This window comes from Balearica regulorum, chromosome W (assembly GCF_011004875.1).
Source record: "Balearica regulorum gibbericeps isolate bBalReg1 chromosome W, bBalReg1.pri, whole genome shotgun sequence".
Taxonomy (NCBI): domain Eukaryota; kingdom Metazoa; phylum Chordata; class Aves; order Gruiformes; family Gruidae; genus Balearica; species Balearica regulorum.
The window spans coordinates 2006083-2025771 of record NC_046219.1 but is presented as its reverse complement, the minus strand read 5'-3'; the positions used below and the strand labels follow the sequence as shown (position 1 = coordinate 2025771).

Genomic DNA, 19689 nt, shown 5'->3' with positions numbered 1-19689 from the left:
ACTTATTTTCCTTATATACACCATGCATGTGAGAAGATGGGTACAAACAGTAATCAAGGTATGTTCCTTACTCAAGCTTTCCTTTCAGTCACTGAAGTTATATATATATCTTGAATTAAAGATGACTTATTCAATAATGAGATGATTGAGTTCTGTGGTCCACTTCTTCCTTATATTTTTTCAAATTACTACTGCTTCTCTTTTTGTATTCCATGGTGAGATGATCAAGGTCTTTGGTCCAGTTCTTCCCTGTCATTATTCATATTACATATTACTTCTTGTTTACTTACTCTAAACCTTTTATTTCTCCTTGGGTTAGTGGTTCAGTTAATACATGAAGAATGTGTTCCTATTCAGTTTAGTGTAGATCCTTGTGGTGGGTTGACCCTGGCTGAGGGCCAGGTGCCCACCAGAGCCGCTCTATCACTCCCCTCCTTCATTAGACAGGGGAGAAAAGGTATAACGAAAAGCTTGTGGGTCAAGATAAGGACAGGGAGAGATCACTCACTAATTATCGTCACGAGCAAAACAGACCGAACTGAGAGAGAAACTTCATCTAATTTATTACCAAGCAAAACAGAGTAGAGGAATGAGAAATAAAATCAAATCTTAAAACACCTCCCCCCACCCCTCCCATCTTCCCGGGATCAACTTCACTCCCGGCTTCAACCTCCGCCCCCCCTCAGCGGCACAGGGGGACGGGGAATGGGGGTTACAGTCAGTTCATCACACGGTGTTTCTGCCGCTTCTTCCTCCTCGGGGGAGGACTCCTCTCATCATTCCCCTGCTCCAGCATGGAGTCCCTCTCACGGGATAAATTCCTTCACGACCTTCTCCAAAGTGTGTCTCTCCCACGGGCTACAGTCCTTCACAAACTGCTCCAGCGTGGGTCTCTCCCATGGGGTGCAGACCTTCACGAGCAGACTGCTCCAGCGTGGGTTCCCCCACCGGGTCACAAGTCCTGCCAGCAAACCTGCTCCAGCTTGGGCTCCTCTCTCCATGGGCCCACAGGTCCTGCCAGGAGCTTGCTCCAGCATGGACTTCCCGTGGGGCCACAGCCTCCTTCAGGTGCCTCCACCTGCTCTGGTGTGGGGTCCTCCACAGGCTGCAGGTGGAATCTCTACACCCCCTCATCCTCCCTCCATGGGCTCCAGGGGGACAGCCTGCTTCACCATGGTCTTCACCACGGGCTGCAGGGGGGATCTCTGCTCCGGTGCCTGGAGCACCTCCTCCCCCTCCTCCTGCACTGACCTCGGTGTCTGCAGAGTTTCTTACATCTTCTCACTCCTCTCTCTGGCTGCAAAAGCTCTCTCTGGTTTTTTTTTTCCCTTCTTAAATGTGGCTTGGCCTTGGCCAGCGGCGGGTCCCTCTTGGAGCCTGCTGGCCTTGGCTCTATCAGACACAGGGGAAGCTTCTAGCAGCTCCTCACAGAAGCCACCCCTGTAGCCCCCCCACTACCAAAACCTTGCCACGTAAACCCAACACAATCCTGTTCAGTTTAGTATATTGGTAGGGATCTAACTCTCTATTGGGAAATAGGAGGTGATGGCTTGAACTCCAAAGTTGAGCAGATCTCTTTCCTAAGGAGATGGAGGAACTTCCCTGCTTGATTTCTGTACCTAAATCTTGTAGAGGATAGGAGCTAAATACATGTCTGTGCCTATTGCCTCATTTTGGCTAGCTCCAAGGAATTCAGTTTTAGTTCTATTCTAAAGTACCTTATTGTTCTCAAGCACAATGTGTTTCTTTGAATACTACATTTCCTCCTGGGGCAGAAAGTGCTTAAAAGTTGGTATTGCAATACCCAAGATATTTATTGTAGTTTCTGTAATTTTCTGTGCTGGTGATGACTATGAAGAATTACTACATTTCCATGGAATGAGTTTGCCTTTCTATTAACTACATAAACTCATTAAGGTTTATTGTGCAAACTGTAATTTCTTAAAAAATGATATCTACTCCCATAATTCATAAAATTTTCTGAGGGAATATTAAGGACTTTATAAAAGAAAGCAGTAGTGGAAGAAATATTACATTTATGATTAAATTTATGTTGTTGTTTTTCTTTGGAGAAGTATTATACAAACTTAAGTTGCAGATCCTCAGAAAGTTTATTAGTCTTTTCTGTCTGTATACTTCTATGTACAGTTGTCATTATTAATTATCTTTTTATGATTCATTCAGTAATGCATGTAAAAATTAAATGATCATGCAAAGTTCCTTTTCTGTACCTTTTTTCATAGCTAGAAAACATTTAATCCTTTATTACTGAATCAAAACATTCTATACTGTTGGTGATTAACAATAATAGTTGATCATGCTTCAGCCAATAATTCTTTCAAAGAATTATTGTCAGTGGTATGGTTGAAACAGCACGTAAATGTAATAAATAAGGTTTAAATTTTAATTATTCATAAGATGATGTCTCTGTTTTATATAAAACAATGTTTCAAAGCATAATATTTTTTACAATATGAACATGTAAAAAACTTACATTATATTTAAAGTCAAAACTGCTAATGTGTACTTTGATGAAAGAACTGTAACTTTCTGTTGGCCACTTAACATAGGCATGTTGTTATTTTTTTAAAAAAGCCCCTCCAATTTATTCACTCTCATATCTATAAAATAATATTTAGTCAATTTTTTAATTTGATTGCCACATTGCACGACCATGTACTGAGCTTTCATTTCTTACTATGCATATCTTTTATGAAAACTTCTATATCACCTCTGACCTAATAACTTTTTTCCACTAAAACAGGATTTCCTCTGACTTTATTAGCTTATAAAGATACCATGCAGTTATAACATTGCTGTTTTTACACAGGTTGTTGATTATTTTCAATTTGGTCTATTAATCATAACAACTATTAATGGAAGAATTATTACAAATACATTACATTTACATGGAGAAATGACACAGACTTCATAGAATCATAGAATCATAGAATGGTTTGGGTTGGAAGGGACCTTAAAGATCATATAGTTCCAACCCCTCCTGCTGTGGGGAGGGACACCCTCCACTAGACCAGGTTGCCCAAAGCCTCATCCAACCTGGTCTTAAACGCTTCCAGGTAGGGGGCCTCCACAACCTCTCTGGGCAACCTGTTCCAGTGCCTCACCACCCTCACAGGGAAGAATTGCTTCCGAACATCTAATCTAAATCGACCCTCCTTCAGCTTGAACCCATTACCCCTTGTCCTGTCACTACACTCCCTGATAAACAGTCCCTCACCATCTTTCCTGGAGGCCCCCTTCAGGTACTGGAAGGCCACAATTAGGTCTCCCCGGAGCTTTCTTTTCTCCAGGCTGAACAACCCCAACTCTCTCAGCCTGTCCTCATAGGAGAGGTGCTCCAGCCCTCTGATCAGCTTCGTGGCCCTCCTCTGGACTCCCTCCAACAGCTCCATGTCTCTCCTGTACTGGTGCACCCAGAGCTGGACGCAGAACTCCAGGTGGGGTCTCATGAGAGCCGAGTAGAGGGGCAGGATCACCTCCCTCGACCTGCTGGTCACGCCTCTTTTGAGGCAGCCCAGGACACGGTTGGCTTTCTGGGCTGCAAGTGTGCACTGTCAGCTCATGTTGAGCTTCTCATCAATCAATACCCCCAAGTCCTTCTCCTCGGGGCTGCTCTCAATCCATTCCTTGCCCAGCCTATAGTCGTGCTTGGGATTGCGCCGACCCACGTGCAGGACCTGGCACTTGGCCTTGTTGAACTTCATGCGGTTCACACGGGCCCACCTCTCCAGCCTGTCCAGGTCCCTCTGGATGGCATCCCTTACCTCCAGCGTTTCGGATCTCAGATGCATAGTTGAAGGCTCTTGCGGATTACTTCAGTGAAAAACTGGCACTGGGAATGTTTATTCATTGATTACTTTTAAGATTCAAACTTTTATTATAGCATACGCCTAATAATTCATCTTGATTTTTGTTTACATTATTTTAAAAAACAAGCTCGTTCTTAATTTGTTTGTAAACCCCTTCAACAAGGGAAAAATCAATTTACTTCTCAAGTAAAACAGTGAAACTGTGTGCAAAACACTATCAGTCCACAAAGTAATTAACAGAAAAAAGAAAAATATTTCTGCTAGTTTCAATTAGAATCATATGTTTTACTTGTAGGTATAGCTGGAACAAAATTTTCATACAGAAATAATATTTTCAAAACCTAACCCTCCCTTTGATTTTAAGAGGTTTTACTGAGTACCAAATGATAGAAACAGAGAAAAAACAAAAGATAACTGCTTCTGTCAATATTAAAATACTTTTTCCAATAATAATTTGAAATATTTTCATTAAGAGAAGATGGTGGGTAAGGAGAGGGGAAAATAAAACGAACAACAAATATATTCAAATTCTCTGAAACACATACCTGCATCTTTTCTCCTGTTCTGCCACAGGGTTGATTTGGAAACTAAAAATAAATTATGGACAAATGCATTCAACATATGCAATCAAATACTGGAAAAGAAGATCAGTCATAAACACTTATTGAACTGAGATTATCACATGTCTATGCTAATCTTGTTGCACTGGGTCTGATTGGGATGTAGCTAACTGTCTTCATAGTAGCCTATATGATGCTGTGGTTTAGATTCATGATTAAACCGATGTTGATAACACACCAGAGTTTTGCTATTGTTGAACAGTGCTTGCACAGTGTCAAGGCCTTCTCTATTTCTCACTCTGCTCCCTCAGGGAGTAGGCTGGGGTGAGCAAGAGATTGGGAGGGGACACAACTGGGACAGTTGACCCAAACTGACCAAAGAGATATTCCATACTATATAATGTCATGTTCAGAAATAAAAGCTGTGTAGGGGGGAGTTTTTCAAAGGTAGCTGTTGCTTGGAGATTGGATGGGCATCGGTCTGCTGGTGGAAGGTGGTGAAAGACTGCCTTTGCATCACTTGCTTTTTTCTCTTTTTTTCCTTCACTTATTAAACCGTCTTTATCTCAACCCATGAGTTTTTCTTGCTTTTACCCTTATTCTCTCCCCCATCCTGCTACGAGGGAGTGACTGAGTGACTGAGTGGGGGCTTAGCTCCTGACGGGGCTTGAGAGGTTAAAGACAAATTAGATTAGAGTGCACTGGACTGAATTTATAGTTGTCAGACCTGTTTATCTGTTACTTGCTGTTGCTTTTTGCAATGCTGACTTGTTTTTTCATGACACTGTTTTATTTGTTCCCTCACCTGCTCTGTGGTGTGCTCCCGTGTGGAGAACAACGCTTTAACGAATAAAGACGGCGTGGGAAACATGCGATTTCGACCTGTGCGCTAAAGCAGCAAAAAACAGCGGTTCAAAGAAAAGATATGCACAAAACAGGCCTTGCTCGTAAATAACATGTGACTGGCCGAATCCAGGAGATAAGGAGCTGAGAACAGACAGCCAGGCGCCTGCCAGGTGCAAGAGAAAAACAGAATAGCAGATCTTGCGGCGAACACGAATCGGGTGATGATTGGGGAATAAAAGAGCCTCCCCTTTTAACAAGAAATACTATATAATCAGAAAATTCTGTAATAAAGTTGATTCTGTACTTGCACCCTACGGAGTCCGTGCCTGTCATACACCACACTCCCGCTCTTGCTGTGCATCAAACTCCAGGGCTTGTTAATGGCTGCTTTCATCTTTTGCTGTTTGCTATGCTGTTTATCACTTTGTTTTGCTTTACCTGGGAGAGCTATGAAAAAAGCACCTCCCTCTTCTTCTCCAGGGTAGATGTTTCTTGCTTTGTTACAATGGTCTTCAATTTCTTGAACATCCCAGAATGCTTGTATTGGTGTGTATTGGGAATCTGATTTCGGCTTTTCCTAAGGTTAACCAACTAGTTGGAAATGCCACACAGGGATGTGCCCTGAGGTAGTCTGATCATGGGTGGCAAGGTGCGTGGGAAAATTTTGAGCAGGTGCCTAAACCAGTTCTCACCTCCAATGGTATGGGACTTCACTCCCCAACAGGTGTGGAATCCTGCTGAAGTGGCAGAACACTCGAAGAAAGGATGTCTTGCCTATACCAAAGCGATACAACTTCTTGCACTCTCCTGGGGCCAGGCATACGCCTACTGAGCCTGTATCTGTGTGGGCGAGAGGGTCTCTGGATCTGAGGCCTTACAAACAGAATCTGTGGCTAAGCCAGAGACCCAACCATTGTAACTGTGGGATAGGGGCTGTGAGACAGAAACTATAGAATGACTAGTTTGGAATAATTAGCTTGTAACCAAGGTAATAATAGGTAATGAAGCTAACTGACCATGGCAAGGTACAATGCTGCTATGTTCCATGTACAGTCCCTACCCAACCGGACAATAGGTCCGGAGATATTAATCTTATGAAGTAAGTTGTTATGGACAGGTGCATCCACAACGATGATACTGCGCATGCCTGCAAAGAAGAGGGTTATCCAGCGGACACGGGTGCGCAACCACCGACGACTACCAGAGACCCCTTGAGGACCACCGACTCAAATCACTGAGCATGCGTGACAGGGAGGAGAATATGGAAATAAATTCTAAGAAATGATTATCATAGGACTGCCTTTTCTGAGGAAAATGATGTATATGTATATTTTGATCCTACATAACCTGTGTGTTGGTGATCACCTGGCATGCACGTTGCGTGGAGCTATCCCCCGTGCATCCAGCGCTGCAATAAAGAATGCCTGCCTTTTACCACTACATTGGTGTTACGAGGTTTATTCCTGGGTTTCAGTGACACCATCAACTATAACAGTTGCTCCTATATTCAAGAAGAAACAATGGAAATGGAAGTCAACTTGGTTAGTAAGGGAGGAAGAAGCTCCTCCTGAGAGGGAACAGGAGGAAGAATCAGAAGATGCAGTCTGTTCTGCAGTAGAACAGCTGCAAGAACAAGAGAGAGAAGAGAGAGAAATCATAATCGAGTCAGAAACCACCCAGTCCCTATCCCTGAGTGAGCTGCGAGATATATGGAAAGATTACAGCCATCATTCAGGCCAGAAAATTATCACCTGGTTGCTCCAATGCTGGGTTATTGGGGCCAAGAGTCAGGAATTAGAGAGTAATGAAGCCTGGCAGCTGGGATCTCTCGCTAGGCACTCAGGAATCGACAAAGGAATCAGAAGAGGGGCAACAATCCATAGCCTCTGGAGGTAGCTCCTGTCAAGCATGAAGGCAAGGTATCCCCTCAAGGAAGATCTTACAAACTACCAAGGCAAGTACTCTGTCACAGAGGAAGATGTCCAGTATCTGAGGGAATTAGCGGTGATGGAGATGATCTACAGCAACCTGGACAACAACATGGCCTCCAAAGATCTGGATGATGTCCAGTGCATGTGGTCCATGTGGCAGAAGGTGTATGGAATGTACCAATGTCATATGCCAGCAACCTAGCAATAACAGATTGGACAGATTGAGGCACCAAATGTGGACAAACTGGCCTGCCAGCTCCAGCAATTCAAAGAGAATCCTCCCCAACCCTACGGGCCTATGTCTCAGCTCTCTCGACTGTCCCAATAGGTTTTCCTCCTCACCCATACAGGCCAGCATCTCAGCTATCAAGTGTTGCATGGAGTCTGTCTTTCCCTGATCAAGGGAAAGGGAACCATGAGCCCACACCATGTGCCACCTTGTGGTTTTATCTGCATGACCACAGGGAAAACATGAAGTGAGACGGTGCACCTACCTCAAACCCAGAAGCTCCTATACAGGCAGTGTGAGGAAAAGTAGTGCACAAAAAGAATCCATTGGTGAAAATAACCCATGATTTGAGTTGTACAATACCATAGTTGTATGATGCCGTAGTCGTATGTCAGAAGTACTACAGCAGGAGCAATCCGAACCAATGGAGGATGAACCTCGTAAGGAACCAAGCAAGTGCAGCCCTGATACAACGTGAGCTGGTTTCAGCTCCCAACAATCCAACACGACACACCATCTTTCCTGTCTTGAATAACCATCGCAACAGATGGAGCCCAAGTCATGGACTAAATGAACTGAATGAACATTTGAATGGGAATGGCCCTATAGACTAAGGGAATGATATCTGTTCATATGTCAAAGGACAGGGAAAGGCATTGATGAGAATGTATTGAATACTGTAGGACCTGAACATGATGCAAATGGTATGGAATAAGGGGTGGAGATTGTACTGAGTGTGGCTGGGATGGAGTTAATTTTCTTCATAACATCTTGTATGTTGCTGTGGTTTAGATTTGTGGCTAAAACCAGTGTTGATAATACACCAATGTTTTAGCTGTTTCTGAACAGTGCTTGCACAGTGTCAAGGCCTTCTCCCTTTCTCACTCTGCCCCCTCAGGGAGTAGGCTGGGGTGGGCAAGAGACTGGGAGGGGACACAGTCGGGACAGCTGACCTGAACTGACCAAAGACATATTCCATACCATAAAATGTCATGCTCAGCAATAAAACTGGAGAGGAGGTGGTGGAAGGGAAGACCTTTTCTAAAGTAGCTGTTGCTTGGAGACTGGCTGGGCATTGGTCTGATGGTGGGAGGTGGTGAGTGCCTTTGCATCACTTGCTTTTTTTCCTTCACTTATTAAACTGTCTTTATTGACCCATGAGATGATCACTGAGAATGATAACTGAGATTATCATCACATCTCTATGCTAATTTTGTGTTTCTAATTAAGAGAAAAAAATGGAACCATCTAAACGATAGCATGTTTTAAAAATGAAAAGCAAGAAACAATTTGTCAAACTCTAATTAAATGGAGATGAAATAACTGCATACTTTTGTATATCTTCAGCCACTCTCTTTATTTCCTTTAATAACATCTATTCATGCAGCTTTCCTTATTTAAGCCCACTGATTTCTGCTCTTTAATCAGCACAAAGAGAGATCAAAAACCTACTGATTTCTGGAATCTAGACGAGATGAAAATGCAGATCAAAGAATCATTCATGTGCATTAAGTATTCTAAGCCTGACAAATTTAAACTTTATATCTGTACCTACTAAAACACCATAGCACACATAAAAATAGAAAACATAGAGCAGATTAGTTGTTGCACTGTCTCAACTGCTGAAAGAATAAGCAAAAGCATGACTGAATTGGCAATTTAAAAAAGCCAGTTCAAATTTAAATATAACTTTAAAATATAAAAACTAAGTATAGCCAGTGTACTATAACTAAAAAGCAGCATTAAAATTATTTTAATGAGCTGCTGAGCAGTCTTTAGTTTCACATTAACAGCAAATCAAATACACATGCTACTATAAATAAGTCACCTAAATTACTAAAAAAAAACCCCAAAACCCCTGCACAAGGGTTCCAAACAGATCTTTAAAACAATAAATAAATATGGCATGGCATAGCATAGTAGCAAAACAATTTATTTTTTATTGCAACCTACACGATAGAAACCATTTCTAATCAAGTATTATTTAAGATACTTTTTTCTTGCGAAAATAGTAATCAAAGTCTTTTCACTTATAATTTAAAAAAAATAATTCTACCGTTTACTCTATTTTGTCTTTAATTTTTGTACCTTTTTTATTTTCTCTAAAGGAACTACTTTTAGTTGATGAATTTTCTGACAAATAAGTGTGTCTTGTTCTTTTAAAATGTTTTTTTCTTTTTTTCATAATGCTAAATCTTCTTCCTACTGTAAAGTTGTTCCATTCAAATCTACACGGTCTCAACATTAAATTTATCCATGACTAGACTGCATCGTTGTTTTACCTGATCCATAAAGGAGGGACCAAGGGCTCCCATATTTGTTGTGCAGACCATACAGTGACACAGTTGCACCTTTGGTGCTCAAGTAAGAAAGGGCTGAAACTCTAATGGGCTTGAGTCCTGTACACCTAAGAGCTTTCTTAGAAAGCATTAGAGAGTTTGACTCTTCCCTGGTGTCCTGGTTCTGGCTAGGATAGAGTTAATTTTCACAAGGAGTGAGGACAGGTGAGCCAAGCTGGCCAGGGGGCTATTCCATACCACGTGACGTCATGCTCACCATAAAAGGGGGCTACTAGAGGAGGAGTGGGTGCGGCATGGCTCTGGGATGGGCTGAGCCTCCGGTCGGTCGTGGGATTGGTAAATTGCTTTCTGTTATCAGCACTGCTGTTGATTGTTTCCCTCTCCCTTGCTGTCCCAGTAAACTGCCCTTATCCCAACCCTCGAGGCTTTGCCTTTGTCTTTCCCATTCTCCTCCCCATCCCACCAGGTGAGGGATGACCGAGTGACCATGTGGTGCTCAGCTGCCGGCTGGGGCTAAACCACGTCAGTCCTTTTTCAAGCACAACATGGGGCACGAAGGGATGTGATAACAACAAGTCTGACCCAAGTGTGTTAAAACGAAGTTGTGATAAGCATTTATAATGCTATTGAAACAGTCGCTGGTCACAATGATGTTCTGTTTGGTCCCATGGCTCTGGTTTGTAAACCCGTGTTTACTCTGTGTAATCCCTGCGGCGCTGTTTATCACCTCTGGGAGAGGGATTCCTGTTCTCATATTGTTGTATTGTGTGATAATGACTTATGACAAGATATCATCGATGGTCATGAGTCTGAGCTGGTACTTGTATGTAGCATTTCTGTCATGCCCGTACCTCGGTCAACATCTCTCAGAATTGATTAATAATTGCACCCAATCTATGGGGAGGATGGGGGGGGGATACCTTCTCCCACTCTTTCACCTCCCCTTTTCCCTTTTGGTTGGTTACAACAATTTTTGAGAATTTTGAATACCCTTGGAATGTTCAGGCCAGTATATTCCTATTGCTAGGTCTCCTGCATGCTTTCCAAGTCCTGTTCAGGGTTAGCAAATATTGTTTCAAGAATACCACACCCAGGGATCTTCCCCGAGGCTGAATAGTCAGGGCTGGCATGGCATGTGGGAGAGTATGGGCAGGTATCTAGAGACCTTCTCACCCCCAATGCTGTGGAGCTTCACTCCCGAACAACTGCAAGACCCTGATAAAATGGTAGAATATTTGAAAGGAAAATGCTGTGGGTATTCCAAGGAGACACAACTTACTGCGCTGTGCTGGGCCCTGGCCATGATCTATCAAACACTGCTTGATAGTAGACAGCACCATCCAGGGGGAGAGAGGGAGAACAGACCCACAGGCACTGCGGATATCCAAACCCCCGCAACAGGCACTGTAGCCGAGCCAAAAGATCAACCCATACCAGTATCAGTCGCCCCTACACACAAAAAGAAATACACAAGGAAATCGGTTCGCTTAGTGAAGGATGATGATGAACCAGGACCATCACGAGAACAGGAAGAAGAGCCAGAACCAGAAGTGGTCACCCGATCCCTGTCCCTGAGGGAGCTGCGAGATATGCAGAAAGATTTCAGCCGCCTTCCAGGGGAGCACATTATTACCGGGCTGCTCCGATGCTGGGATAACGGGGCCGGTAGCCTGGAACTGGAGGGCAGGGAGGCCAAGCAGCTGGGATCCTTGTCTAGGGAAGGGGGCATTGACAAAGCAATTGGGAAGAAGGCACAGGCCCTCAGCCTCTGGAGGCAACTCCTGTCAAGTGTGAGGGAAAGGTATCCTTTCAGTGAAGATGTCGTATGTCGGCCAGGCAAGTGGACCACCATGGAGAGAGGTATCCAATATCTGAGGGAATTAGCTGTGCGGGAGATGGTTTATTAGGACCCAGACAATGCGCAGTTACCCACAGACCCCGATGAAGTCCACTGTACCCGACCCATGTGGCGAAAATTTGTGCGAAGTGCACCATCATCGTACGCCAACTCACTGGCACTAACGGACTGGAAAAGTGAAGAGGCACCCACGATGGATGAAGTGGCTGGCCGACTCCGGCAGTATGAAGAGAGCCTTTCTTCCTCCCTCGTCTCGGCTGTGGAGAAACTGTCTCAGGATGTCCGGCAACTCAAAGAGGATATATCTTACTCCCCACCTGTACAGACCCGCATTTCAGCTGTTAGGAGTAAGCGTTCCTCTGCTCCAGAGAGGGGATATAGAGCATACACACCACGAGGTATCCTGTGGTTTTTCCTGCGTGACCACGGAGAAGACATGAGGAAATGGGATGGGAAGCCCACCTCAACCCTGCGGGCACGCGTACATGAGCTACAAGGCAAGACAGCTGTATAAAGGGACTCTTCCAGAAAGAATGCTGCTCCAGTTTCCACCGGGCAGCGCCCCAGACCAAGTGAAAGGCCAGATCGCACTGATGATCCTCTTGAAGGGACCTCTAAGTTATTTTTGCAAGAAGTGAGTAGCTAATACGATGAGCAGGACTAGAGGGGCTCTGCCTCCAGCCAGGTGGAGGAAAGGGACAACAGGGTTTATTGGACTGTGTGGATCCGATGGCCTGGCACATCGGACCCACAGGAGTACAAGGCCCTAGTGGACACCGGTGCACAGTGTACTTTAATGTCATCCAGCTATGAAGGGGTGGAACCCATCTCTATTTCTGGTGTGACAGGGAGATCCCAACAGTTGACTCTGCTGGAGGCTGAAGTGAGTCTAACTGGGAATGACTGGGAAAAGCACCCCATTGTGACTGGCCCAAAGGCTCCGTGCATCCTGGGCATGGACTACCTCCAGAGAGGGTATTTCAAAGACCCAAAAGGGTATAGATGGGCTTTTGGAATAGCTGCCTTGGAAGCAGAGGAAATTGAACCACTGTCTAGTCTGCCTGATCTCTTGGAGGACCCTTCTGTTGTGGGGTTGCTGAGGGTTAAAGAACAACAGGTGCCAATCGCTACCACAACCATGCACTGGCAGCAATATTGCACCAACAGAGACTCCCTGGTTCCCATCCACAAGCTAATTCATCAACTGGAGGGTCAGGGAGTGATCAGCAGAACCCACTCACCCTTTAACAGTCCCATATGGCCAATGCAGAAGTCCAATGGAGAGTGGAGGCTGACAGTAGACTATCGTGGCCTGAATGAAGGCACAACACCCATGAGTGCTGCCGTGCCAGACATGCTGGAACTTCAATATGAACTGGAGTCAAAGGCAGCCAAGTGGTACGCCACAATTGATATAGCTAACGCATTTTTCTCAATCCCTTTGGCAACAGAGTGCAGGCCACAGTTTGCTTTCACTTGGAGGGGCGTCCAGTACACCTGGAACCGACTGCCCCAGGGGTGGAAACACAGCCCCACCATTTGCCATGGACTGATCCAGGCTGCCCTGGAGAAGGGTGAAGCCCCAGAGCACCTGCAATACATTGATGACATCATTGTATGGGGCAACACAGGATAAGCTCTTTCTGAGAAAGGGAAGAAAATAATCCAAATCCTGCTGCAGGCTGGCTTTGCCATAAAACGAAGTAAGGTGAAGGGGCCTGCACAGGAGATCCAATTTTTAGGAATAAGGTGGCATGATGGGCGTCCTCAGATCCCCATGGACATTATCAACAAAATAGCAGCCATGTCCCCACCAACCAACAAAAAGGAGACACAGGCTTTCTTAGGTGTTGTGGGTTTCTGGAGAATGCACATTCCAAATTACAGTCTGATAGTAAGCCCTCTCTACCACGTAACCCAGAAGAAGAATGATTTCAAATGGGGCCCTGAGCAAAGAGAAGCTTTTGAACAAATTAAACAAGAAATAGCTCATGCAGTAGCTCTTGGGCCAGTCAGGGCAGGACCAGATATAAAAATGTGCTGTACACCGCAGCCGGGGAGAACGGCCCTACCTGGAGTCTCTGGCAGAAAGCACCAGGGGAGACTTGAGGCTGACCCCTGGGGTTTTGGAATCAAGGATAGAGAGGATCCGAGGCCCGCTACACTCCGACTGAAAAAAGAGATATTGGCAGCATATGAAGGGGTTCAAGCTGCTTCAGAAGTGATTGGCACTGAAGCACAGCTCCTCTTGGCACCCCGACTGCCAGTGCTGGGCTGGATGTTCAAAGAGAGGGCTCCTTCTACACACCATGCAACCGATGCTTTATGGGGTAATTGGGTTGCAGTAATCATACAGCGGGCTCGAATAGGAAACCCCAGTTAACTGAGCAACTCTAGAAGTGATCACAGACTGGCCAGAAGGCAAAAATTTCAGAATGGCACCAGAGGAGGAGGTGACACGTGCTGAAGAGGCCCCACCGTATAATAAACTAACAGAAGATGAGAAGCCATACGCCCTTTTCACTGATGGGTCCTGTTGCATTGTGGTAAAGCATCGAAGGTGGAAGGCTGCTGTATGGAGTCCTATACGATGAGTTGCAGAAGCTGCTGAAGGAGAAGGTGAATCGAGCCAGTTTGCAGAGGTGAAAGCCATCCAGCTGGCTTTAGACATTCCAGAATGAGAAACATGGCCGATGCTCTGCCTCTGTACTGACTCATGGATGGTGGCCAATGCCCTGTGGGGGTGGTTACAGCAATGGAAGCGGAGCAACTGGCAGCGCAGAGGCAAACCCATCTGGGCTGTCCCATTGTGGCAAGATATTGCTGCCCGGCTAGAGAAGGTGGGTGTAAAAGTATGTCATGTAGATGCCCATGTACCCAAGAGTCGGGCTACTGAGGAACATCAAAACAACCAGCAGGTGGATCAGGCTGCCAAGATTGAAGTGGCTCAGGTGGATCTGGACTGGCAGCATAAGGGCGAATTATTTATAGCTCTTTGGGCCCATGACACTTCAGGCTATCAAGGAAGAGATGCAACATATAGATGGGCCCTAGATCCAGGGGGGGACTTGACCATGGACGCCATCTCCCAGGTCATCCATCTATGTGAAACATGCGCTGCAATCAAGCAAGCCAAGCAGGTAAAGCCTCTGTGGTATGGAGGACAATGGCTGAAACAGAAACATGGGGAAGCATGGCAAATCGACTACATCACACTCCCACAAACCCGCCAAGGCAAGCGCTATGTACTTACAATGGTCGAAGCAACCACTGGGTGGCTGGAAACATACCCTGTGCCCCATGCCACTGCCCGGAACACTATCCTGGGTCTTGAAAAGCAAGTCCTGTGGTGACATGGCACCCAGAGAGAATTGAGTCAGACAACGGGACTCATTTTCGGAACAACCTCATAGACACCTGGGCCAAAGAGCATGGCATTGAGTAGGTGTATCACATTCCCTACCATGCACCAGCCTCTGGGAAAATCAAACGACACAATGGACTGCTAAAGACTACCCTGAGAGCAATGGGTGGTAGGACCCTCAAACACTGGGACACACATTTAGCAAAGGCCACCTGGTTAGTTAACACGAGGGGATCTGCCAATCGAGCTGGCCCTGCCCAATCAAAACTTCCACACCCTGTAGAAGGGGATAAAGTTCCTGCAGTGCGCATGAAAAATATGTTGGGGAAGACAGTTTGGGTTATCCCTGCTTCAGGCAAAGACAAGCTCATCATTGGGATTGATTTTACTCAGAGACCAGGGTGCACTTGGTGGGTGATGAGAAAGTCTGGTGTGTACCCCAAGGGGATTTGATTTTGGGTGAAAATAGCCAATAAGTTAAATTGTATGATGTTAATAGCTATATGCTGTATCAATGGTATGACCATAAGAATCACCCAAAACTAATGAAGGATGGACTTTGATGAAACTGAACAAAGTGCCACGATGATGGAACTAGAACTGACTTCAGCAACTGGTGCCCAGAAACCTCACTGAAAATCACATCTTTGACATCCAGACTGTGAGCATGGACCATGCCAGATACACCAGCCGTGAAAAGTCTGGATGCAGCGTGCAACAATCCAGCAGCACGCACCATTGCTCCTGCCCTGAGAGACTATCATGACAGATGGAGCCCAAAGCCATGGACTAAATGAACTCAAGGGACATTTTAGAGGGATGGCCCATAGACTAAGGGAATGATATCTGTGAATAATCTGGGCATGACATAGATGGTATAGAATAAGGGGTGGATAATGTCCTGGTTCTGGCTAGGATAGAGGTAATTTTCACAAGGAGCCAGGACAGGTGAGCCAAGCTGGCCAGGGGTCTATTCCATACCATGTGATTTCATGCTCACCATAAAAGGGAGCTAGTTGGGGAGGGTTGGGTTCGGCATGGCTCCAGGACGGGCTGAGTGTCCGGCCGGTCGGTCGTGGGATTGGTAAATCGTTCTCTGTTATCACCCATTGTTACTATCTGTTATCAGTACTGTTGTTGATTGTTTCCCCCTCCCTTTGCTATCCCAGTAAACTGTTCTTACCCCAACCCACGAGGCTTTGTCTTTATCTTTCCCATTCTCCTCCCCATCCCGCCAGGTGGGGTGAGTGAGCAGCCACGTGGTGCTCAGCTGCCAGCTGGGGCTAAACCACATCACCTGGTAGCCTGTCACTCTCTTATTTAATACATTTACAGCATCACACCAGAGTGCTGCACCCAGTAGTGTGCGATAGGTTCAAAGTACCCAGCATGTAATAAACATTCTGTGCTTCTGTGGCAGACATATCAAGGTTTCTAGACAACAGGATCTCCAACCATTCCCCAGGGTGCCCAGAAATCCTGGGCAAATGTTCAAGCTCCTCAACATTTCAAACAGAGAACATACCTAGAAATTTTTTATGTATGCTAATCCTAATAAAATGCAATTTAGTCTTTGGTAAAACATATTTTAAAATTTCATGAGCTACTTTCCTAGAGTGAGCATTTGCTAATTGACCTGTGTTAGTAACTCAAAAAAGCCCCAATAATTATGTAGTGCCTGTAGCGTTACTACTAAAAAATCACTAAACTTGGTTGTTTGTCATCCTCACTCAATTTTTTTCATTATATTTTCCCATCAAATTCAGAACAATTAGCTCATAAATATAAGCATACACTATGCTCAACAATAGAAGTCTGAAAAATCTTAAAGATCCCAGAAAATAAGATTGTTAAAATAATACTGGAAATGCATATTTTGATTTATTAACCTGTGTGTTTCATAAAAGTAAGCAGTTTTCCTGAAGATATTATTTGACTACTTGGTTGTGTTTTGAAACTGCAACTTTCTTTAGGATATGTTTATTAAAAATTTTGCTTCTGCCTTTAAGGAAAGTGACAGCTCCCTATGATAAAGTTCTGTTATAATCTGTGATAATAATAAACAATTTTTGTGATTCTGAAATTTAAAAGGTAAACAGAAGGGAAAGACCTTTTTCCTCCCATATGTACCACAGTATGTGTAACCCAGGCTGTGTGCACTGGCAAAGTCTATGGTACTAAGAAAACAGAAAATTAGATTATAGTTCTATTTCCTGGCATTAGACCCACATGACATATTTGTATTCAGCTTTCTAAACTTATCATAATGCAACCTTCATGCAGTAAGAAATTGCTACATAAATGTTCTCTCTTTGAATCACAAATTATTATCTTTTCAAATATACCTTAAAACCAACCAAACAACAAAAAACCTTATGAAGACAGAAGTTAGGGGAAAACAGCAATTAAAAAGGGATATTAACCATTATCATAAGTTGTTTTAGCACAATCACTATACAGTTCATCTACAAGTCATCATGGATATAATAAAGTTATTTCAAAGACAACACTTGATGTAATGAGTAGTAATGTAAATGCGTCTTTAAAGTTTATTCTAAAAAGCAGAAAAATATCTGTTCCTATTCAATGTTGTCAGTGTCTCTCTCACAGGTATGCTGAAGCCATACTCTCATCTATAGTAACTAGAACAGTACTAATTAAGGCAGACGAACAACAAAATGCTTTTTTCCCCTTGATTTTATTTTCTAAGAACACATGAGATCTAAACAGGCCCTTCTCATCAAACATTGATCCAACAGTTAAAGAAATGAGTAAATACTACAAAATTTATGAGGATAGTGAAAATCACTAATGCTATTAATTGCTTTGATTTGTATGCCATTATTTTCTTAACAAATAGAGTCAGGCTAAAATGCATTCTACCATGACAGAATGCTGGGACTTTAGTTATATTTTTCACCATGTTACTTACAATATTTTTCTGGGATTTCCCATAAGGAATATTCTACAGTTTTACATAGCAAGTATGGATTTTTTACTTCAGTCTTACATATTATGATCTGGCAGAAGTTTTTCAATTAATTTGTTCTTCAGAATAATTTATAAACAGCATAAGATAACTATTTTATTTAAGTATCCTTAAATCAAGTCAAACACAAAAAACCTAGTAAAAACATATAAATGATACTTACAATAATACTTTAATATTTTATAAATAGGTTTTAAACTTATTGTTGGAAGAATGTGTCTGAAGATAAATCTACTTATTGACCGGCAGCATGTAGAACTGTACTAAGTATGAAATGGGCTGATTTTCTAAGTTAAGTGGCCCAGAGTTTAGCTACAAATGTTTGAAAAAGCAAACTGGAAATCATCAGTATTATAGATGAAAATGTTCTTTTATAATTTCCTCTGGAAAGGGAATTATCATCATGTTTCTGTCTCATATTTTAGCTATATGATTGATAATAGCAGGGTTATTTTTTATTATTATATTTTTAAAAGAACAATTTACATTCTCTTTGATACACACTGAGTTAAGCAGCTCCAGAACAGAGTCAAGTTGGAGAAGAAACAACAAAAAGGAAATAAGGTACCCCAAAAGCATAAGGCCTGATCATCTTCTATATTGCAGACAAAGCAGTCAAGACAATTAATAATGTTTTAATATACACAACTCCAGCTTCTCTCTCTTGATCATCTGAGATATCAGTGGATTTCCCTGAAACACACTGCAAACAGACCTGAACTTCTGTATCGTCTATGCAAGTATCTTAAAATTTCAGGGAGGACTTAAGATGCATAGATTGCCATGATTCATTGACACTAAAATTCATTGCCATTATTAAACACTACTATACATTTAACCTGCTAATGGTTCAAGTGATCAAAATTACAATACTGAAAATAAATATCTTCCTTACCTGTGTATACAGTTTTTAGATTCAAGATATGCCATACCAGAAGCAGCATCTAATGAAAATTTCACTAACTGTTTGGTTTTTAGCTCATCCTTCTTTTTTCTTAAAAAGGACAGGAAATCTCCTCCTAGAGAAACAGACAGGCAGACAGACAATGAGACAAGAAATGTCAGTATTGTATCTATTATTAGGGACACAAGACTGAACAAAATGCAGCTATCAGCTATTCTCCTCAACCCATCAGTCTGAAGTTAGTTTAAGAAAAAGGAAGGAATGCACTATCACCAGATATGGTTTCCCTAAGCTCCCTTAAATATTAAGTGCTTAAAAGTTAAAACTGTACAAATCGTGAAAAAAAGTTAAGCAAAACCTGTGGTTTTGTTATATCAAAAATCTTCACTGGTATACATTAAATACACATTTATATGAAAAGTATTGACAAAAACAACTGATAATTAATGATAAACGTAGTTCTCTAATTACAGAATGGTTGCTGGAAGGGTCTATTAAAATTGTGAATAAAGTAATTAGTTTTTACTTGTAGGTTTAGATACATTAAAGTACTTGATTTGTAGTGGTGTTTCTCAAACTCTACACTGAAGCCTTTGGAAAGGTTACAAAGTATTTTACTTCTTGGCCAATATTAACTGCCTATTTCATGCTGGCAATTAAAGGCAAACAATTATTACTGGGACTTCAGAGCCTTCTGCCTTGAAGGAACTAAGTTGCTACCATCTTGTCTGAGGAGGGGAAGGTGTCAGGATAAAGGATTCCCAAAAGGGAGTCTGCATTTACAAAAGAATTTCAGAAAAAGTGATTTAGGACAAAGATAAACATGGGAGACATTATATAAACACTGCAATGCCAAAAAATCACAGTATAGCTTTCCA

The 19689-nt window shown here is 43.1% G+C and overlaps 1 protein-coding gene and 1 long non-coding RNA gene across 5 annotated transcripts in view; one reads left to right on the top strand and one right to left on the bottom strand.

Annotated features, from left to right (window-relative positions):
- LOC142599232 (uncharacterized) overlaps positions 1–19689 on the top strand; it is a 537129-nt gene that overhangs the window by 22923 nt on the left and 494517 nt on the right. The window lies entirely within an intron of this gene.
- Positions 1–19689, bottom strand: part of LOC142599161 (tyrosine-protein kinase Fer-like) — a 278954-nt gene that overhangs the window by 56634 nt on the left and 202631 nt on the right. For all 4 annotated transcript variants that reach the window (XM_075738921.1, XM_075738920.1, XM_075738922.1 and 1 more), the window contains one exon: positions 18803–18926. In XM_075738921.1, coding sequence (XP_075595036.1) covers positions 18803–18926 — 124 coding nt within the window. The remainder of the gene's footprint in view (positions 1–18802; positions 18927–19689) is intronic.